The sequence below is a fragment of the Mesoplodon mirus genome, assembly GCF_964341445.2.
Source record: "Mesoplodon mirus genome assembly, chromosome: X".
NCBI classification, from domain to species: Eukaryota; Metazoa; Chordata; class Mammalia; order Artiodactyla; family Ziphiidae; genus Mesoplodon; species Mesoplodon mirus.
In genome coordinates this window covers 102,667,144-102,689,761 of record NC_138981.1, presented here as the reverse complement: position 1 = coordinate 102,689,761, position 22,618 = coordinate 102,667,144, and the positions used below count along the sequence as shown (strand labels likewise).

The 22,618-nt window shown below is 43.5% G+C and overlaps 2 protein-coding genes across 2 annotated transcripts in view; both read right to left on the bottom strand.

Annotated features, from left to right (window-relative positions):
- Positions 1-1,029: 1,029 nt before the first annotated feature.
- On the bottom strand, positions 1,030-3,916 carry SLC25A5 (solute carrier family 25 member 5). Its single transcript, XM_082610476.1, has 4 exons — positions 3,717-3,916; positions 2,194-2,680; positions 1,822-1,962; positions 1,030-1,448 (listed from the first exon to the last, which is right to left on the bottom strand). The coding sequence occupies exons 1-4, from the start codon at positions 3,825-3,827 to the stop codon at positions 1,291-1,293; spliced, it is 897 nt and encodes a 298-aa protein (XP_082466602.1). The 5' UTR covers positions 3,828-3,916; the 3' UTR covers positions 1,030-1,290.
- Positions 3,917-11,193: 7,277 nt separating this feature from the next.
- The window catches only part of SLC25A43 (solute carrier family 25 member 43), a 42,111-nt gene continuing 30,686 nt past the window's right edge, over positions 11,194-22,618 (bottom strand). The window contains exons 4-5 of the mRNA XM_082609666.1: positions 19,435-19,569; positions 11,194-18,595 (exon numbers count right to left, since the gene is read on the bottom strand). Coding sequence (XP_082465792.1) covers positions 18,395-18,595; positions 19,435-19,569 — 336 coding nt within the window. The 3' untranslated portion in view covers positions 11,194-18,394. The remainder of the gene's footprint in view (positions 18,596-19,434; positions 19,570-22,618) is intronic.

The following is a 22,618-nucleotide window of genomic DNA, read 5'->3' as shown; positions in this document are numbered from 1 at the left end:
TAAGGTATACAACTTGACGATTCAATATGTATACATTGTAAAGAGTTCTCAACAACTAAGCTATAGTACAATTAAGGTGCTTGGCCAGTGGGCACATAACAAACTCTACGATCCCCTGGGCACCAATGCTGCAGACCCCGTCTGTGAGTGGCACTTAAACATGCCAGTGTGCGAGATGTTCCTCAGGAATGTTTTACCTGTGCACATGGACCACCTATCCTATCACTTTCTACTTTGAAATGTTGTGGCTTGACAGCCATGGTGCTTTATTCTTCATACAAATCTCGTGTTACAGGTAAGATCCACTGGATTTCTGAGGCCTTATCAAGAGCTACAGAAATTGCAAACACACTCTCACATGGATCCCAAGTAAGGGTTTATCCAAAAAAACCAAATGTCCTCCATTGACTAGGCTTATTTGCATGTTAGGCAAGATGCAGATGCTCCATTTCCTCTTTGTAAAATGAGTTTTGAGGTCGTGGCAGCTCTCTCCATAATCTTTAACAGCACTGCCATCTCAGCACCATGTAGCTATGCCAGCTCTAATCCTCTGCTTTGAACAGGATTAAATTAAAATGACTTGAGACAGGTGAAGATAGATGAGGGAAGGCAACTGGACAAAAGTTGCTAGCTGTTACCACCTTATACTTTACAATACTTCTGTTGAAATGAGGTGAAATTCATAGAACCACCATTCTAAAGTGAACAATTCAGCTTGTATTTCTTGATTAATAACCACAAGATAGGAAAGGTGGGTACATAGTACTTTTTAGAGAAAGCTCATCAGCTATGACTGTCTGCAGGCAATGGACCAATGGTTTTTTGGATGCTTTGGGTCTGAATTTCACTTTGCTAATGTATTGGGAATGTTGATGGGTCACACGACTGAGCTATTCTTTGCTAAGTAGAAGAAAGCTCTTCATCTCAGGAGATACTGTAGCATTTATTAAACATGTAGCATTTTACTCAAACACAGCACTTACTAAATTATAAAATGTACTTTTATATGAAAATAAACCACAAACAAAATTATATTTCAGGTATTTTTTATTTCTTCAAATCTGTTATTTTATCAGGAGTGACTAAAATAAAAAACATAATTGGGTCCCATCATCGTCATGGAAATGGCTTTAAGAGAAAACTGGTCAGGTGAATATTATTGCTTCCCATTTTCAACCAGTAAATAGTTGCCATTGATAAATAGACAGCCAACAGTCTGTCAGGAATGCTCAAGATATGTTATATAATACAACATGCCTGTTCACAGAAGAAGAAAAACTAGGAAATAACTTATGTGAACTTCTTGATTTCATCATACAAGACAAGCACAAAAGCACCACCCATGCCTCTGAGGACATTGGACCACGCGCCCTTGAAAAAGGCTTTGGCTCCTTCGTCACGAGCAATCTTCCTCCAGCAGTCAAGTGTGCCTGTGTACATGATATCCGCTGCAAAGGACAAAGACAAGGAGCTGGTGACCTGAGGCTGATGAAAAATCCTTAGGTTTGACTAGACTAAACCAGAGCCCCACCTCTAAGAGCTAATGTCAGTTTTTTAAAAATCCAACACTGACACATTAGTGTGGGCAATACTGAAATCTTAATCTGGTGACTAGAGAACAACAGGTATACGTAGACTACCCGCTGGTCTTAACCTCTAATACCATGGATGCCTCTTGGGCACCCAAGGGGCCCACTCAAAGGCAACTGTGCAGTAGACACAGACCAACCAACCCCATCTACGATCTCAACAGACTGCCATGGCTAGTTTGTGCCCATGCTCCACGCCCACATCTTCGTCTTCTGCTCAAGCGGAACTTACTTCCTTTGCGCCCTGACTGCATCATCATGCGGCGACGCACTGTGTCAAACGGATAGGAAGTCAACCCAGCAACCGCTGTGACGGACTGTGCGATCATCCAGCTGATGAAGATATGCGTATTCTTGGGATCTGGAAGCATTCCTGAGGATAGAAAAGAGACACTTTTACCAGAAAGCAGAGTCTTCCTGACTTGTCGTCTGCCACATCCCCTCATCCCCAGTGTCTCATCTGTACACAAAGGGCTGTACTGCGTGACCTTGGCTTCCGTCAGCAATTACAAAGAAATCTCTGGCTCCTAGAAAATTAGGATGGCACAACGATCTTATAAATGATCTCATGAGAACACAGCTCTGAAGCACACAGCAAACTTACCCTTCGCAGTGTCATAGATACCGAAGTAGGCAGCTCGGTAGATGATAATACCCTGCACAGACACGTTAAAGCCTTGGTACAGGCCCTTAATCCCATCAGATTTGTAGATCTTAACCAGGCAGTCACCAAGGCCTCTGAATTCCCTTTCAGCTCCAGCTTTGCCCACATCGGCTGCTAGACGAGTACGGGCAAAGTCAAGAGGGTACACAAAACACAACGATGTGGCCCCGGCGGCACCACCTGATGCCAGATTCCCTGCGAAGTAGCGCCAAAACTGGGTCCTCTTGTCCACACCACCCAGGAAGATCTGCTTGTATTTATCTTTGAAGGCAAAGTTGAGAGCCTGGGTGGGGAAGTATCTGATGACATTGGCCAGGTTACCACGCCAGAAGGACAGGACTCCCTGCTCCTTGGGGATACGAACCACGCAGTCTATGATGCCCTTGTATTGCTTATCTGCAGTGATTTGCTTGCTGGCATGCTGCACCTGACAGACAAGGAGGAGGCCAACAGGGAGAGTTATAACCACGGAGAAGGGAAAAGGGAAGAGAATATATCATCTCAATGGACACCCTTAAAGGTTAGCTGGCTCCCGCTTTCCCCAAATCTAGTCTTCTATATCACACAGGCTGGACGCCCCCCCAAACCTCTGACGCTGTCACAGGTGGAAGAGGTGATCTGCACCCTTAGAAGCATTAAGCCTCCATCCGTTTGGATGGGGAGGAGGCACACTCAAGCGGACCCGTGACCTTTAGGCCTGGGAGAAAAGTCATTACCTCAGACCCAGGTTCAGAAGCATCAGGGCGAGGCCCACGTCGGGCGCAGTCACCTTGGTGACCGTGGCCTACACCTCAGGGTCCCCGAAGCGGCTTCCCTCCCGATCTGGCTCCCCTCCTCTCCTGGAGGTGACCCGTGGGCCACCACCCCTACGCCCGTGCAGGCGCGCCCTCTAGAGCCGGAGCGGGAGAGCGCGCCGCGGAGGACGCCAGGCCGCGGGGACGCGCCGGCGGCTGCGCGGGGGAGGACGCAGAAGGGACACGCGCTTCCCGGCGCCGGCTTCCGGCCCGGCTAGGTCAGAGCGCGGCGGCCGGCTGCGAGGCAGCTCCACCAGCCGCACGGCCTCCACGGCTGCTATCTCCTTGCCGCGACCTTGAGGTCTTCGGTAAGGGCAGGTGTCCCTCTTTTCAGTGCCGGCTTTCAGGCTTAGCCCTTGACCTCAAGGCCCGGGAGCCAGTCACCCCCGGGCTGTCCCATCCAAATTCGCTGCCTCCGGGATGCCCAGGCCCTGGGCTTCCTCCCCCGACCCTCCGACCCTGACCCTTTCCTAGATCCTGAACTTCAGGTCACTAAAGCATCTCCCTCAAGTCTGCCTTTTGGTCCGACCCTGCGGCCACCCCTGCTCCCACGCTGCCACTTCCCTGGACTGGTCCAGAGGGTTCGTTCTCCCCAGGCCCTGGGGCACCACTTCCCGCGCGACCCCCTCCCCCCACTTCCTGGTCGGGCTCTCGGATTCCGGGACGTACCTGCAGCAGCAGCTTGACCCGCTCGATGGGCGCTACGGCGGTCTTGGAGATGGCCGCGGCCACTCCACCTGCCAGGAAGTCCTTGGCGAAGGACACGGCGGCATCTGTCATGTTGGAAGGAAAGAGGAGGCGGGCGACTGCGGGAACAGCAAGAAACCGGCTTGGACTCCGGGGCTCTGGGGCGGAGCGAAGCAAATGGCCGATTTATATACGGGAGGCCGGCGCCCGGGCGGCCGGCGTCGGAGGCGGACGCCGGGGCCGCTGAGTGGCTCAGCGCGCGGAGGGAGGAGCCGTGGAGTCGGGCACCGGCAGCCCTCCGCGTCTACCCGGCTCGCCCGCAGCGCCTGACCCGGCCCGAGGAAGGGGCGGCCCCAGAGAGTACCCGGCCTGGACGCGGGACCCTGGGGGAGACCTGGAGGCGCGGAGGGAGGGGGAGGTCACGACGTGCCTGGACAAGGGTGAGGCGCGATATTTAAGGGGACTCCAAAGAACAGACAAACACCCCCCTCCCAAACTTGGTAGTCAAGATAAATAATATTTAATGCAATATTTTAAAGAAAGATACGTATAGACAAAGTATGGCGCTCTGGCCAGTCGCCTGTTTTTGTAAATAAAGTTTACTTGCAGCCCCAGGGCTGGAATGAGGGTGAGGCAAGTGAGGCAGGACCCTACAAGTGCAAGATGGGAGCCTGTCTTTATTATAAATTTCGAAACGTTGTTCATCATGGATTTTTGTATTCCTTTTGATATTTAAAAATAGTGCATTAAGGGCTTCCCTGGTGGCGCAGTGGTTGAGAGTCCGCCTGCCGATGCAGGGGACACGGGTTCGTGCCCCGGTCCGGGAAGATCCCACATGCCGCGGAGCGGCTGGGCCCGTGAGCCATGGCCGCTGAGCCTGCGCGTCCGGAGCCTGTGCTCCGCAACGGGAGAGGCCACGACAGTGAGAGGCCCGCGTACCGCAAAAGAATAAATAAATAAATAAAATAGTGCATTAAAATAATCATTCGTCTTGATTACTGAGTTGTTTAGCACCCGCTTACATTTGGTACCAAGGCAAGTGGCTCACTGTCCTCACCCTAGACCTATCACTGCCCTGGAGCTTGATGGGTGAAGCTAGAGGAAACTGGGGAACAGCAGAGGTGGGACACCGTCAGCGTGCCCCAGACCCCGGTTTGCAAATGCAGTTTAACAGAGATTTTGCCGGGAATTGGCAGAGGAGAGTCCAAAGAACTCAGTAGTGGGTGGGGAAATTATTTTAGCCAGAAGCCAAAGATAGAGGTTATACCGTTAAGGTTAAGACGTTGTGTGAATTAGATTGGTATTTGGGTTCCTGGACCCCCAGGTAAAGTGCTCTTGAATTGAGTAGACTCCTGAACTCCAGAAAAGTTTAGAGGAATCAGTAGAACTAGACTGACACCCATTGTGTCAAGGGACAAGTGCTTACTGAGTCCCTTAATCTCTGCACTGGGGGAGCATTTGCCACACATGTCCTTAAAAACCTACTTGTTAGCTTGAGTACACTCTCAGATTCAGAACAGGAGCTGAGAGTGTCATCACAAATCCTATGTAAGTAATCACAACCATGTTTATAAAAGTAAGGATAACTGTTGAAAACTCCAACTGCAGCTGAGCCCTAGGTACCCAGCACACTGAAAACATAGGTGGCATACCCCTCACTTTACTTTCTTGCCCTCTCCCACCTTCTCCAGATCTGCCCGTTAAAGGACCCAATTCTAGGATTCCTCCAGGAATGTCAGGTCCTTCCTCTAAGTATACTTTGCAATTCCTTAGACTTCCCAAGATCCCCAGCAATCCGAAGGGTTGAGCACACACAGCAAGTTTTCAAAGAAGAAATTTTCACTCCAGCTTTGTTGATCCTGGGGGCTATCTTTGACCTGTATTCTCGAGAGGCCGCTATGCTCTTGTTAGCTGATTGTAATAGAAATGCAGCTGGATACAGAAATGACCTTGCTGTGCAATTTCAGTGACAGAGTGTGTTCTCTGAAAGTGGTAGCCAATCCTCTACCTCTACTGGTGAGAGAATGAACAGCTAAAACAAAAAATCGCTGGAGCATTTTGTTTAGAGGGAGGTGGGTTTTAGAATGCATTTCAAAATACAATTCAAAACCTTTCTAGTCTGAACTCTTGACATTCTGATGAATGTATTTTTATTCAAATATTAATTACCCTGACCCACCTTACCGCCACTTACGTACCTTTTTCTACCTTTCATTGGCCACATCTGCTACTCCCTTTGAGCATGATGTCCCTACCATATTCTAGTCCAAAGCTCTTTTACTGTTTCAAGCACCTCCACATTTATTGTTCTGTTAGATTTCTCTCTCTCCACAAAAAGATGATCAAATAATTACATAGAATTTGTCCCTTTTCAGTCTTTGGGTGCTTAAGTGTAGTTTTACTGAAGTTGAAATACATTTAAAAGCGAGTCCATGTCATGACTTGGTATTTTGCTAAATCTACTGTGAGCTGGAGCTCTCCTGGTTGCCAATGACCAGTAGTACCTCAAGAAGTCAGATGTTCTCAAAAGTGTCAAGGTCATGAAAGACAAAGACTGAGGAACTGTCACAGATTAAAGGAGACTAAGGAGAATGACAGGTTAATGCAATGTGTGATCCTGGACTGGATCCTGGACCAGAAAAAGGACATTGATGGTACTATTGAAATTTGGATACATATCTGTAGATTAGTTAATAATAGTCTACCAATAGTACTTTTAGTTATAGTGGTTATGTAAGATGTTAACATTTAGAGCAGCTGAGTGAAGGATACATGGAAATTCTTTATACTGGTTTTTTGGGGGCAATGTTTTTATTTCTGAAAGTTAAAAAAATGAAAACGTCAAAAGGAAAAAAAAAAAGAAACCAGTAGCAAGAGTCCAGGAAAATAGAGATTAATGTCAATGATAATGATGTTGATAATGATATATGGCTAGTCAATTCATCAAAAACAAATTCCTCCAATGAGACATAGTGGGAGCTCTGTGTTAGTAACTATTGTGTTCTGGAAGTTGTGTAGAATACATGTATAATTAAGAAAGAGAAACTAAAGCTAAGGCAGTGCCTAGTAACTCTCAGAAAAAACAAGGAAGAGGGTCAGAAATGATACTTAAGGCCTCAGTTATCTATGTACTAACACACCCAGAGTATGAGTAATAAAGTGAATGTAAAATGTCAATACAAGCAAGAAAACACAATTTTATAGGTATTGTTCAAACTTGATGGAATGGGACTTCTGACTGGCATCAGGAAAAGGAAGGGTAAACCTGGTTCAGAGAGATACCATATAGAAGGAGAACAATTCATTGGTGGGAGGGTGAAAAACATTCCATGAAAATGAAAGGGAGAGATGAAAGTGATTGTCATTGTGGAAGCATATCTAGAGATTGCCTAGATAGATAAAAGCTATGAATAGTACTTCATAAAGCCATCACCTAGACTAGAAATGTTGATCACCTAGACAAAAACCATCTGAATATCTGCTGTAGGTTTCATTATTCTGATAGCAACACACTGGACAAATTCTTTACTCTCTTGCTGATAATTACAGTTCTCAGAACACTGAAGAAGCAATGAGGTAACTTGCTAAACTAGGCTTAATCCTGATAATAAATAAGGAAGATCTGGTTAGCAAAGTAAAAGTGACAAGAATCTAAGGGAAACTGACCAAGACTGACTGGTCTGGATCTGTCAAACAAAAGAAGGCTCGGCATAGTCAGATAGGTTAACTAACCTGTGGAGTGTGTTTGTGTTAGACTTCAGAAGGATCAGAGAAAAGATAGATATGATCTCTTGGCCAAGTTCCAAACAGAAAGATAGCTCAGGAGGGTGAGAGATTCCCAAGATAAAATTCAGACCTGTACAATTTGGAAAAATTCCAATGAGAAATTAAAAAGGGAGAGATATATAATAAATTAAATGCCCTTCCAGGTTATCCTCTGATGAGCTCAAATTTTTAAAGTACATATATAGATGACACATTGAGGGCTAGACTTCCAAGGACAAAGACCAAAGAGTATTACAAACCTCTGGGAACTGAGTCAGAAGGGCTAAAGTCCAGAATAAACCCAGGCTTATAAAATGGGAAGGACCACAATAAAGGTTTCTAATGCTCTGTTTAGTGCAGGACATTTAAGGACAAGGAGCTAGAGCATGTGTGAAAAAGAACTGAGGGTCTTACTTGACTGTGAGTTGGCAATGCCAAAAAATGCTAATGAGTCTTGAGTTGGGTCAAAATGATGGTCATCAACAGATCAGGGGACTTTTAGTCCCATTTGGGCCTCTGCTGGTCCACCCATAGAGCTTTTTTTTTTTCCCCAAGTTTTAATTTTTTTAACTTTTTATTTTATGTTGGAGTACAGTTGATTAACAATGTTGTGTTAGTTTCAGGTGTACAACAAAGTGATTCAGTTATACATATACATGTATCTATTCTTTTTCAAAAATTTTTCCCAGTTAGGTTGTTACAGAATACTGAGCAGACTTCCCTGTGCTATACAGTAGGTCCGTGTTGGTTATCCATTTTATTTTATTGTATATATACATTAAAAAAAATTTTTTTTTTGCGGTACGCGGGCCTCTCACTGTTGTGGCCGCTGTCATTGTGGAGCACAGGCTCCGGACATGCAGGCTCAGCGGCCATGGCTCACAGGCTCAGCCGCTCCGCGGCATGTGGGATCTTCCCGGACCGGGGCACGAACCCGTGTTCCCTACATTAGCAGGCGGACTCTCAACCACTGCGCCACCAGGGAAGCCCCTGTATATATATATTTAAACGTCTTTATTGGAGTATAATTGCTTTACAATGGTGTGTTAGTTTCTGCTTTATAACAAAGTGAATCAGCTATACATATACATATGTTCCCATATCTCTTCCCTCTTTCGTCTCCCTCCCACCCTCCCTATCACCCCCCATCCCACCCCTCTAGGTGGTCACAAAGCACGAAGCTGATCTCCCTGTGCTGTGTAGCTGCTTCCCACTAGCTATCTATTTTACGTTTGGTAGTGTATATATGTCCATGCCACTCTCTCACTTCGTCCCAGCTTACCCTTCCCCCTCCCCGTGTCCTCAAGTCCATTCTCTGCCCATAGAGCTTTGTGCTTACTTCTGGATGCCATGTTTAAGAGGACGTTAACAAACTGGAACGTATTCAAAGAATGCAGTCAGGAAAGTGAAGTACCTGCAAAACATGTCATATGAGAAATGGCTGAATGAATGAGAGAGATTTAACTGGGAAAGAGCTTTGGGTGAAGGAGGGCCATCATGACTGTTTTCATAATTGAAGGGCTGTCAGGTGGAAGAGAATAAGACATTCTATATGGAATCAACACCAGCTGGTAGAAGTGTCACAAAGGTAGACTTCAGCTGAACAAGAAATAACTTTCTAAAATATGAGCTGCTTAGGAATTCCCTGGTGGTCCAGTGGTTAGGACTCTGTGCTTTCTCTGCTGGGGCCCTGGGCTCAATCCCTGGTTGGGGAACCAAGATCCCACAAGCCGCATGGTGTGGCAAAAAAACAAAACAAAACAAACAAACAAACAAAAGAGCGACTTAAAGGTGGAATGGGTTGCTTTACGATGTGGGGAACTTCTTGTCACTGGAAATGTTAAGAGTTGGGGTAAAATGGCCACTTGTCAGGGACACTGTAGACGAGATTGCTATGTTGGCTGGGAAGAGAGTTCTGCACCCATCTAATTCTAAGATTCTGTGGCTCTGTTCCTTTGTATCTATAGGATTGAATGGATTGAGCATCTGAGTTTGGGAATCTGGGACAAAGTAAGAGAGAGGTAATTTGGCCCAGTGGTCAGGAGGGTGGGCTCTGCAGCCAAACTGCTAGAGTTCAGATACTGGCTCTGCCACTTGCTGTCAGGCCTTGGGTAAGTTGCTTAACCTCTCCAGATTTCCATGACTTCTGGTGTAAAATGGGAATGATAATGGTACCTGTACCTTGAAGGACTATAGGGACAATTAAATGAGATAATATATGCATAAACAGTCTAGTACATAGTAAGCATTCAATACATGTTAGATTTTATTAATAGTAAGAAAAATACTGGGCTTCCCTGGTGGCACAGTGGTTAAGAATCCGCCTGCCAATGCAGGGGACACGGGTTCGAGCCCTGTTCCGGGAAGACACCACATGCCGCAGAGCAACTAAGCCCGTGTGCTACAACTACTGAGCCTGTGCTCTAGAGCCTGCGAGCCACAACTACTGAAGCCCGCGTGCCTAGAGCCCGTGCTCCACAACAAGAGAAGCCACCGCAATGAGAAGCCCGTGCACTGCAACGAAGAGTAGCCCCCGCTCGCCGCAACTAGAAAAAGCCTGCGTGCAGCAACCAAGACCCAACACAGCCAAAAATAAATAAATAAAATAAATAAATTTATTTAAAAATTAAAAAATATATATATTGCATCCCACATCTTTACAATCCTCCTAAAGCACTTAGCCCAGTTTTGTGGTGCCCACTGCCAGCCATAAGGCGGAAAAGCAGAACACTTCCTTCATACCTCTGAGAAAATGCAAAGAGCTGGAAGTTCATTTCAGGAACAGAACTAGAGTTTTAAAATACTTTTCTGTAGCTTTCAGAATTTTTTAAGAAGTTGTTCACCTCAAGGAAAATCAAGAGTAACTAACATGAACGAGTCACTCTGGGTTAAGAATTTGCTACTCTCTAAACTCTAACAGATTGGGTTACAGATGAGATTTTCATGTGTGTATTAACTGCTCTTCCCCATAAAACGCAGTCTGCCCAGCGGTTGGAAAAATGAGTTATTTTGATATATTTCAATAAGGACAGGTTTCTGAAGTTTAAATATTTTGGCCAGTATATACGGATAGCCATAGTTTTACAACTCAGATTAGTAATAAATGACCAACATCATTTTTCTTTGGAAAATAAAGTTAATAGGGAAAAATACTTTCAACATACTGCAAGTCTCTCTCTCTCTCTGTATAAATTAACAACTTAATATTAGATAGTTTTTTAATGTATAGATAGGCACTATTCAAAATGTACAGTTACATAAACTTGGCATAGAACACCAAGGTTTAAAAAAATTTTTTTTAATTTAGTAGAGATGATTAGACTGAAGTGTTTTTTGTTTAGTTACATTGTGTGTGTGTGTGTGTGTGTGTGTGTGTACGTCCAATGTTCTATTTGATCCTTTCTAGGCAACTGGGACATGTTGTGAGAATAAGTTGACTAAATAATTTATTTTCAGGGTAGGCTTGTAAAGCAAGTTAAAAAGGCAGAGAATTCAGGCCACTTGAACTATACATGACTTCAACTGAAAGAAGGTCTTCTGGGTCATGATGAAGCAGTCATGGTATAAACTACCTTCCAGAAACACAAGATTCTAAGCCTAGGATGCTTCAAATTAAATAAAGAAGGATGGTTCTACTATGACAGTGGTAACTTTTGGGGTTTTTTTTGTAATTTATTTTTTTTCTCAGTTCCTCATTTTTATTTTTATTTTCACACACACACACACACACACACACACACTGCATTTTATTTTTACAAGAGATAAACTGACACCAAGCATTGTAAATGGATGACCACAACAAAAGCAACAATGATTGCAATTACCAAACACGAAACACACTCATACTATGTCATAATATTGCCATTCAGTCCAGTAATCCTCCACTGTAACAGCTCCTTTACTTTGCAGTGAAAACTGATGTGTATATTTTCTGCCTCTGAGTCCTTGTGGGATTTTTTTTTATTCAAACAGAAAGTCACAAAAATTATAATCATCCTCATCAGTTCACTCAGTCCCATGTAATTAATTTCTTTTTCATCTTGATCTTTTGTTAGCACTTTTATGAATTCATCAGTTTTCCATTAGAGTTCTGAAAATGCTTCATTCATTTCAGCAGTATAGTCAGTTACCAGAAACCTGTACTTGTCAGTCTTTTCCATGAATTCCTTGAAGATGAAACCCTTTTATAGGAACATTTTTGCAAAAGCATCAGAGTACACCCAGAACTGTCTCTAAATGACAAAAGACTTAAAAATGACCACGGTTAAAGATTTGATGAAAGTTCATAATAATGCAATTGACAAGGAAATTTAGTTATTTCAGAGATACACATTTTAAAGTAATAACTAGAATTATGACTTATAACATTATACCAGAACATATAAGATTTTTAGAAATTTCGTGTAATGTCTGAAACATTTATATTAACATATTTCCATACAAATAACCCAAAGAAAGTTTAGTATTAGTTGTTTTTTTGGTCTGTTTGTTTTTTTATACTGCAGGTTCTTATTAGTCATCCATTTTATACACATCAGTGTATACATGTCAATCCCAATTGCCCAATTCAGCACACCACCATCCCCACCCCACCGCGGTTTTCCCCCCTTGGTGTCCATACGTTTGTTCTCTACATCTGTGTCTCAAATTCTGCCCTGCAAACCGTTCATCTGTACCATTTTTCTAGGTTCCACATACATGCATTGATAAACGACATTTGTTTTTCTCTTTCTGACTTACTTCACTCTGTATGACAGGCTCTAGATCCATCCACGTCTCAACAAATGATGCAGTTTCGTTCCTTTTTATGGCTGAGTAATATTCCATTGTATATATGTACCACAACTTCTTTACCATTTGTCTGTCGATGGGCATTTAGGTTGCTTCCATGACCTGGCTATTGTAAATAGTGCTGCAATGAACATTGGGGTGCATGTGTCTTTTTGAATTATGGTTTTCTCTGGGTATATGCCCAGTAGTGGGATTGCTGGATCATATGTAATTCTATTTTTAGTTTTTTAAGGAACCTCCATACTGTTCTCCATAGTGGCTGTATCAATTTACATTCCCAACAACAGGGCAAGAGGGTTCCCTCTCCAGCATTTATTGTTTGTAGATATTTTGTTGATGCCCTTTCTAACTGGTGTGAGGTGATACCTCATTGTAGTTTTGATTTGCATTTCTCTAATAATGAGTGATGTTGAGCAGCTTTTCATGTGCTTCTTGGCCATCTGTATGTCTTCTTTGGAGAAATGTCTATTTAGGTCTTCTGCCCATTTTTGGATTGGGTTGTTTGTTTCTTTAATATTGAGCTGCATGAGCTGTTCATATATTTTGGAGATTAATCCTTTCTCTGTTGATTCGTTTGCAAATATTTTCTCCCATTCTGCGGGTTGTCTTTTCATCTTGTTTATGGTTTCCTTTGCTGTGCAAAAGCTTTGAAGTTTCATTAGGTCCCATTTGTTTATTTTTGTTTTTATTTCCATTACTCTAGGAGGTGGATCAAAAAAGATCTTGCTGTGATTTATGTCAAAGAGTGTTCTTCCTATGTTTTCCTCTGAGAGTTTTATAGTATCTGGTCTTACATTTAGGTCTTGAATCCATTTTGAGTTTATTTTTGTGTATGGTGTTAGGGAGTGTTCTAATTTCATACTTTTACATGTAGCTGTCCAGTTTCCCCAGCACCACTTATTGAAGAGACTGTCTTTTCTCCATTGTATATCTTTGCCTCCTTTGTCATAGATTAGTTGACCATAGGTGCATGGGTTTATCTCTGGGCTTTCTATCTTGTTCCATTGATCTATGTTTCTGTTTTTGTGCCAGTACCATATTTTCTTGGTTAATGTAGCTTTGTATTATAGTCTGAAGTAAGGGAGTCTGATTCCTCCAGCCCCGTTTTATTCCCTCAAGACTGCTTTGGCTATTCAGGGTCTTTTGTGTCTCCATACAAATTTTAAGATGATTTGTTCTAGTTCCATAAAAAATGCCATTGGTAATTTGATAGGGATTGCATTGAATCTGTAGATTGCTTTGGGTAGTATAGTTGTTTTCACAACATTGATTCTCCCAATCCAAGAACATGGTATATCTCTTCATCTGTTGGCATCATCTTTAATTTCTTTCATCAGTGTCATAGTTTTCTGCATATGGGTTTTTTTCTCCTTAGGTAGGTTTATTCCTAAGTATTTTATTCTTTTTGTTGCAATGGTAAATGAGAGTGTTTCCATAATTTCTCTTTCAGATTTTTCATCATTAGTGTATAGGAATGCAAGAGATCTCTGTGCATTAATTTTGTATCCTGCAACTTTACCAAACTCATTGATTAGCTCTAGTAGTTTTCTGGTGGCATTTCAAAGATTCTCTATGTATAGTATCATGTCATCTGTAAACAGTGACAGTTTTACTTCTTCTTTTCTAATTTGTATTCCTTTTATTTCTTTTTCTTCTCTGATTGCCATTGCTAGGACTTCCAAAACTATGTTGAATAATAGTGGTGAGAGTGGACATCCTTGTCTCATTCCTGATCTTCGAGGAAATGCTTTCAGTTTTTTATCATTGACAATGATGTTTGCTGTGGGTTTGTCATATATGGCCTTTATTATGTTGAGATAGGTTCCCTCTATGGCCACTTTCTGGAGAGTTTTTATCATAAATGGGTGTTGAACTTTGTCAAAAGCTTTTTCTGCATCCATTGAGATATCATATGGTTTTTATTCTTCAATTTGTTAATATGGTCTATCACATTGATTGATTTGCATATAATGAAGAATCCTTGCATCCCTGAGATGAATCCCACTTGCTCGTGGTGTATGATCCTTTTAATGTGTTGCTGGATTGTATTTGCTAGTATTTTGTTGAGGATTTTTGCATCTATATTCATCAGTGATATTGGTCTGTAATTTTCTATTTTTGTAGTATCATTGTCTGGTTTTAGTAACAGGGTGATGGTGGCCTCATAGAATGAGTTTGGGAGTGTTCCTTCTGCTACAATTTTTTGGAAGAGTTTGAGAAGGATGGGTGTTAGCTCTTCTCTAAATGTTTGATAGAATTCACCTGTGAAGCCATCTGGTCCTGGACTTCTGTTTGTTGGAAGATTTTTAATGACAGTTTCAATTTCATTACTTGTGATTGGTCTGTTCATATTATCTGTTTCTTCCTGGTTCAGTCTTGGAAGGTTATACCTTTTTAAGAATTTGTCCATTTCTTCCAGGTTTTCCATTTTATTGGCAAAGGGTTGCTTGTAGTAGTCTCTAAGGATGCTTTGTATTTCTGCGGTGTCTGTTGTAACTTCTCCTTTTTCATTTCTAATTTTATTGATTTGAGTCTTCTCCCTCTTTTTCTTGATGAGTCTGGCTAATGGTTTATCAATTTTGTTTATCTTCTCAAAGAACCAGCTTTTAGTTTTATTGATCTTTGCTATTGTTTTCTTTGTTTCTATTTCATTTATTTCTGCTCTGATTTTTATGATTTCTTTCCTTCTGCTAATGTTGGGTTTTGTTTGTTCTTCTTTCTCTAGTTCCTTTAGGTGTAAGGTTAGATTGTTTACTTGAGATTTTTCTTGTTTCTTGAGGTAGGCTTGTATAGCTATAAACTTCCCTCTTAGAAATGCTTTTGCTGCATCCCATAGGTTTTGGATCATCGTGTTTTTGTTGTCATTTTTCTCTAGGTATTTTTTGATTTCCTCTTTGATTTCTTCATTGATCTCTTGGTTATTTAGTAATGTATTATTTAGCCTCCGTGTGTTTGTTTTTTATGTTTTTTTTCCTTGTAATTGATTTCTAATCTCATAGCATTGTGGTCAGAAAAGATGCTTGATATGATTTCAATTTTCTGAAATTTACTGAGGCTTGATTTGTGACCCAAGATGTGATCTATCCTGGAGAATGTTCCATGGGCACTTGAGAAGAAAGTGTAATCTGCTGTTTTTGGATGGAATGTCCTATAAATATCAATTAAATCTATCTGGGCTATTGTGTCATTTAAAGCTTCTGTTTCCTTATTTATTTTCATTTTGGATGATCTGTCCATTGGTGTAAGTGAGGTGTTAAAGTCCCCCACTATTATTGTGTTACTTTCGATTTCCTCTTTTAGAGCTGTTAGCAGTTGCCTTATGTATTGAGGTGCTCCTATGTTGGGTGCATATATATTTATAATTGTTATATCTTCTTCTTGGATTGATCCATTGATCATTATGTACTGTCCTTCCTTGTCTCTTGTAACATTCTTTATTTTAAAGTCTACTTTATCTGAGTATAGCTACTCCAGCTTTCTTTTGATTTCCATTTGCATGGAATATCTTTTTCCATCCCCTCACTCTCAGTCTGTATGTGTCCCTAGGTCTGAAGTGGGTCTCTTGTAGACAGCATATAGATGCATCTTGTTTTTGTATCCATTCAGCAAGCCTGTGTCTTTTGGTTGGAGCCCTTAATCCATTCACGTTTAAGGTAATTATCGATATGTATGTTCCTATGACCATTTTCTTAATTGTTTTGGGTTTGTTTTTGTAGGTCCTTTTCTTTTCTTGTGTTTCCCACTTAGAGAAGTTCCTTTAGCATTTGTTGTAGAGCTGGTTTGGTGGTGCTGAATTCTCTTAGCTTTTGCTTGTCTGTAAAGCTTTTGATTTCTCCATCGAATCTGAATGAGATCCTTGCTTGGTAGAGTAATCTTGGTTGTAGGTTCTTCCCTGTCATCACTTTAAGTATATCATGTCACTCCCTTCTGGCTTGTAGAGTTTCTGCTGAGAAATCAGCTGTTAACCTCATGGGAGTTTCCTTGTATTTTATTTGTCATTTTCCCCTTGCTGCTTTCAATAATTTTTCTTTGTCTTTAATTTTTTGCCAAGTTGATTACTATGTGTCTTGGCATGTTTCTCCTTGGGTTTATCCTGTATGGGACTCTCTGTGCTTCCTGCACTTGGGTGGCTATTTCCTTTCCAATGTTAAGGAAGTTTTCGACTATAGTCTCTTCAAATATTGTCTCGGGTCTTTCCTCTCTCTCTTCTCCTTCTGGGACCCCTATTATGCGAATGTTGTTGTGTTTAATGTTGTCCCAGAGGTGTCTTAGGCTGTCTTCATTTCTTTTCATTCTTTTTTCTTTATTCTGTTCCACAGCAGTGAATTCCACCATTCTGTCTTCCAGGTCACTTATCCGTTCTTCTGCCTCAGTTATTCTGCTATTGATTCCTTCTAGTGTAGTTTTCATTTCAGTTATTGTATTGTTCATCTCTGTTTGTTTGTTCTTTAATTCTTCTAGGTCTTTGTTAAACATTTCTTGCATCTTCTCGATCTTTGCCTCCATTCGTTTTCTGAGGTCCTGGATCATCTTCACTATCATAATTCTGAATTCTTTTTCTGGAAGGTTTCCTATCTCCACTTCATTTCATTGTTTTTCTGGGGTTTTATCTTGTTTCTTCATCTGGTATATAGCCCTCTGCCTTTTCATCTTGTCTATCTTTCTGTGAATGTGGTTTTTGTTCCACAGGCTGCAGGATTGTAGTTCTTCTTGCTTCTGCTGTCTGCCCTCTGGTGGATGAGGCTATCTAAGGGGCTTGATGGGAGGGACTGGTGGTGGGTAGAGCTGACTGTTGTTCTGGTGGGCAGAGCTCAGTAAAACTTTAATCCACTTGACTGTTGATCAATGGGGCTGGGTCGCCTCCCTGTTGGTTGTTTGGCCTGAGGCCACCCAACACTGGAGCCTACCTGGGCTTTTTGGTGGGGCTAATGACAGACTCTGGGAGGGATCAAGCCAAGGAGTACTTCCCAGAACTTCTGCTGCCAGTATCCTTGTCCCCATGGTGAAATAGAGCCACCCCCTTCCCCTGCAGGAGACCCTCCAACACTAGCAGGTAGGTCTGGTTCAGTCTCCCCTGCAGTCACTGCTCCTTCCCCTGAGTCCTGATGTGCACACTGCTTTGTGTGTGCCCTCCAAGAGTTGAGTCTCTCTTTTCCCCAGTCCTGTCAAAGTCCTTCAATCAATTCCCACTAGGCTTCAAAGTCTGATTCTCTAGGAATTCCTCCTCCCGTTGCTGGACCCTCAGGTTGGGAAGCCTGATGTGGGGCTCAGAACCTCCACTCCAGTGGGAGGACTTCTGTGGTATAAGTGTTCGCCAGTCTGTGAGTCACCCACCCACCAGTTATGGGATTTGATTTTACTGTGATTGCGCCCCTCCTTCCGTCTCATTGTGGCTTCTCCTTTGTCTTTGGATGTGGGGTATCTTTTTTGGTGAGTTCCAGTGTCTTCCTGTCAATGTTTGTCCAGCAGCTTGTTGTGATTCTGGTGTTCTTGTAAGAGGGAGTGAGAGCACGTCCTTCTACTCTGCCATCTTGTTTTCCTCCTCGACAGTGGTAACTTTTAAATGTTAAATGTTTACATTTAGTTTCTGATAAGGCATAATTTACACCATGGTGTGTGCACTCAGAAATTAGCAAAGATTATGAGTTCCAGGACTGTATCAGGAAGCCTGGAGTGAACCTGGGTGAAACTAGGCTGCTGTGGGTTGGTGTAATCTGTGAGCCTGTGGTGGAGCTCCCGTCGTGGTATCTGCCCAGCCACTTCAACTACATGTTGCTCTGAGGAGTCATGGCAATGCCCTTTTTTGGTGTTGTGTAAATTGCCTACTTACATTCAGAGTGTAAATTGCACATTTCACTACTGCTAGGTTCTGTTGTAAAACCTGGTGGGATGCCATCCTGCGACGGTCATGTTGGGAAACCCTCGGTGGCGTAGGTGTTTACGGGGCCATCAGTTTGGAGCTCAGGTATGGCTGAATCTTCTCATTTCCAAGAGCAGCAGACAGGAGCACCCTCTTGTCACTCCACGCATGCACAATTCTGAGGCTACATTTCTCTCTGATTGCAACACACCTTCAGTCAGTGCACTTTTAGCTCCATTCAGTTTTAAAGAGTTGGTTTTTTAGACTTTAGTTGTCCAGTTTTGAAAAACTTCTTTAATTCCCGTAATTCCTGGGGCTTCAAACTCTGATCCACCCCTGGGGTCAATTTATAGCTCAGAGGAGACACGATGTAACCATTTTGGTAAAGACAGATTCTCTTGCAGAACTCAAAGGTGCCAAACATAACTCCAAAATATGGAACTATCTGTTTAAAAAGAAAATGAAAATCATGTTAAAATCTTAAAAGAAAACATCAATGCGTCTGCAATCGACTTGGATCAGGGTAAACTAAGATAAAAGCTGTAGACAGTACAACATGGTCATTCTTTTTTGGAATCAGGGAAGATGGCAAAATGCAAGCTGGCCCAGTGAGGGTTGGGGAGAGGAATGGCAGAACCATTGAAGGGCACGCCCTGGGGAAGCCTGGGTCTGGGTTGATATGCATGTAGGCAGTCTGACACTGCCTGTCAACATATGCTTGTCCTTTTTTTTTGGCTGCGCCTCGCGGCTTGCAGGATCTTAGTTCCCCAACCAAGGATCAAACTTGGGCCCAGCAGTGAAAGCACCGAGTCCTAACCACTGGACAGCTGGGGAATTCCCAACATGTGCTTGGCTTGATTGGAATCAGGAATCACTTTGCATCAAGGTTAGTCCAAGGTTAGTTCACAGTTCTTAACTTTTTTTTTTTTTTTGGTCATGGAGTTATTTGGGAAAATGATGAAAGTTATGGATCCTCTCTGCAGAGGGATGCACAGATGCCCATATAGACACATTTTTGCATACAATTTTAGGATGGGGGTTAAGTTCCCTTTGGAGTCCATGAACATACATGTTGTGAACCTTTACACTAAATGCTCAGCTCCTCTGGGATGGGGTGTCAGATGCCCCAACACTGCACAGGGTCCCCACTCTCCAGGGCTGACAACCAGCCTGCATTGTGCTAGAGGAGATGTTTCCAGGCAAACTGTAGGGGGAGCAGCAAAGGCACAGAACAGGGTAGAAGTGAAAGAGGCAGATAAGCAGTAGACTCACCACTCCTCTCACCTTCAGTAAGTTGGCTGCCAATCCATTCCAGAGCCCCAGGACCCCTTGGGCTTTCACTATCTGCCGGAAGCAGTCCACTGCTCCTGAGAAATGGACATCTACTCCTCCACAGTGGGGAAGGTAGGAGCTCTGAGCCTGGCAGGAAACGGAAGATGGGATGAGGTGATTTAGTCACTGGGAAATAATGGTTCTAGTCAAATACTCAAGGTCTCAAGTCTGGGCTCTGGATGCAATGTCCTGGCAAAGATGATGATAAAGAATGGCTGCCACGGGGCTCTACCGGTTCCGTGGGCTTAGAATGAATATTAACATGCAGTAAAGCCATGACACCCCATTCACATATTTGTGGCTATTTTTTCTTGGAAGGAAGCAGCCATTTGGGATGGACTCAACTTCACACTTATCATTGCCTCCCTAACTATGCCCGTTGGATGTGGTAGACACCTCTCAGGCCCTTCATCTTTTTTTAAGTGACTTCTGTTTCCTTGTCTTAACCAATTCCTCCTCTGTGAAGTTCTCAAGTGGGGGCTGCTCATCTTCCCACATCACAGATGTCCTAGGCTGGGGAGCAGAGGGCAGGGCATTCTTCCAGCTCCCTCTTTCTGCTCCCAGACCCTGACTCTGCTGCTCTCATGCCAAAAGCTCTCAGCTGGGGCTCGTGCCACTGAACCACACTCCTGGTCCATGCTCTCAGCTACTGGCCTCCTGGCCACTCTTCCACATTCACTGAGGCCTGTGACACCTGGTAGCTCCCCATCTTCCACACTCACCACCGTCGTAGGGAACTTCAGCATCTGTAGTCACAAGCCTTCCCATACCTAGTTTCTGGACCTCGGCTTCAGTGATCCTCACCTTTACACCCCTTTGGCCACCCCATGGATTTCATCATCACCCCCAGTACCATCCTGACTGACCACCAAAATGCCCCATCTTTGAAAGTAACTTTTTTGTCCTTTAGAAAAACAATTTTACGATCAGATGAAATAACTTTTCACTATACCATCTATATGCAAATGGACTCTATTTGTTCACTGTGAGGGGGACAGCCCCTCATAGCTGGCTTTCAGAAATGGTGACAAGTTTACCTCAAGCTACGCACCTACTTTGGTTCATTTCTGAAATGTCTAGCTGAGGCTAGTATAGCATTTTATTGCAATGGAATCAAGCTCTTCCATGTGGGAAAGGCAGTAGAGTATAAGAGTCGGAAAAGCATAAACTCTGGAGTCGGACAGGCTGGGTTCTAGCCCATGGCTGCCCCACTTACTTACTGGCCATGTGACCCTGGGCAACTCACCTAACCTTTTTGAGACTCAGTTTCGTTATTTGGAAAATAAGAAAAGTATCTGCTGTGAGAATGAATGAGATGTGAATGCAAAGCACTCAGCAGTGTCAGGCACATGGAAAGGATCAATAAATATGAGCTAGTGCTGCTATTACTATTATGTAGAAATTATTTTAAATATCAATCAAATCCCTTACCTGACCTATTAGTCCTCTGTCTCCACTTCTGAAATCTTACACTTCAGAACTGCTCGGACCAGTCTCCTCATCCATCCAGCTGCCCCGCTCCCTGATGCCTCTTTTTTGTTTTTGTTTTTTTTGCAGTACGCGGGCCTCTCACTGCTGTGGCCTCTCCCGTTGCAGAGCACAGGCTCCGGACGCGCAGGCTCAGCGGCCATGGCTCATGGGCCCAGCCGCTCTGCAGCATGTGGGATCTTCCCAGACAGGGGCACGAACCCGTGTCCCCTGCATCGGCAGGCGGACTCTCAACCACTGCGCCACCAGGCAAGCCCTCCCTGATGCCTCTTAATCGCCATCGTTCAGATCACTAACCCCTCTAGTCACACGCCCTCTCCCTTGTCTCCCAGGCCACCACTTCCCTGCTGGCTTCACGGTCCTCCTTTTTTGTCCTCCCAGCACTTCTTTTTGTTCCTAGTCTCGAAATCCTTTGTCTTTCAGCTGATCTCCATGCCCCCCTCCCCACCAACCCCTTCTCTGCTCCAAGCCTCTGAACATGAATCCACAAAGGGGCAGGTCGGTGCCACCAAAGCTTTGAGGCCTCTAACCTCTGCTGGATCCTCATACTGCAGAGCGAGCCCTGGAAGCATCCTTTCCCATTCCTCACAGTGGCTCTTCCCAACCTTACCACATCCCTCAACGCCCTGCACGCCACACCGTGTCCTCCACCCTAGACAGGCGACCCTGCCTCCCAGTTTGTAGGGAAAATAGATCATCTTTTCTTCCCACTGGTGCCCTGGATCTCACACCTTTGAATACCTCTTGGGCACCTTTCTCAAGAGACCTGATTTTCCCCCCTCGCAGAGGAATAAACTCAAGTCCCTCCCAAATTAAAAACAACTCCTTCCTCCAATCTTTGTCCTATAGACACTGCCCAAGCTCATTCCCAAAGTAACATACAGTAAAGTTACCTTGTTTTGGTATAGAGTTAGTTATATGAGTTTTAACACATGTATAGATCTGTGTGACCACCCTCACAATCAGGATACAGAACTGCTCCATCAGCCCCCAGAATTCTCCTGTGTTGCCTGTCTGTAGTCAAGGCCTCCCCCCCACCCAGCTCTGGCAGCCATTGATCTGTTCTCTGTTCTCACAGTTTTGCCCTTCGAGAATGTCATATAAATGGAAACAGACAGCATGTAACCTTTTGAGATGGTCTTCTTTCACTCAGCACAATGTCTTTGAGATTCACCCATGTTGTGTTCATCACTAGTTTCTTCTTTATTGCTGAGTCGTATTGCATTGTATGGATGTTTGGTTATCCATTCACCTGCTGAGGCACAACCCTTCCCACCTCCCCACTCACTGCTCTACTCACTCACTGTGGCATCTGTCTCCATGACTTCACTGAACTGATTCTGACCAGACCTATATCTCTTCCCTGCCTTTTAATAGTTGGTGTAATTATTTACTTTCTTTACTGGTCTGCTCCTACCCTCAACTAGAAGTTCAGCTCTTTAGGAAAAGGGATTTCTGTCCTCCATCAGGGCGAAGGGTGAACTTTGGGGTTTGGCCTTCCCTTTGAGGTACAGTAACAACCAAGCACAGACCAGAGTATGAGAAACAGGATATGAAATGAACAAGCTGAGTCTCCAGCCTGGAGTTACAGGAACCAAAATGGTCAGGGGGCTTTGGCGAATGTCTTATTTTAAAGCATTTACCCCAT

What these genes read in the sequence shown, in the direction of transcription:
- SLC25A5 (XM_082610476.1), bottom strand. Translation starts at nt 3,827, where the DNA reads ATGACAGATGCCGCCGTGTCCTTCGCCAAGGACTTCCTGGCAGGTGGA. An exon ending in GGGTCAAGCTGCTGCTGCAG is followed by an intron (nt 2,681 to 3,716) that starts GTACGTCCCGGA and finishes CTTGTCTGTCAG; the next exon opens with GTGCAGCATGCCAGCAAGCA. An exon ending in TATCTATGACACTGCGAAGG is followed by an intron (nt 1,963 to 2,193) that starts GTAAGTTTGCTG and finishes TTCTATCCTCAG; the next exon opens with GAATGCTTCCAGATCCCAAG.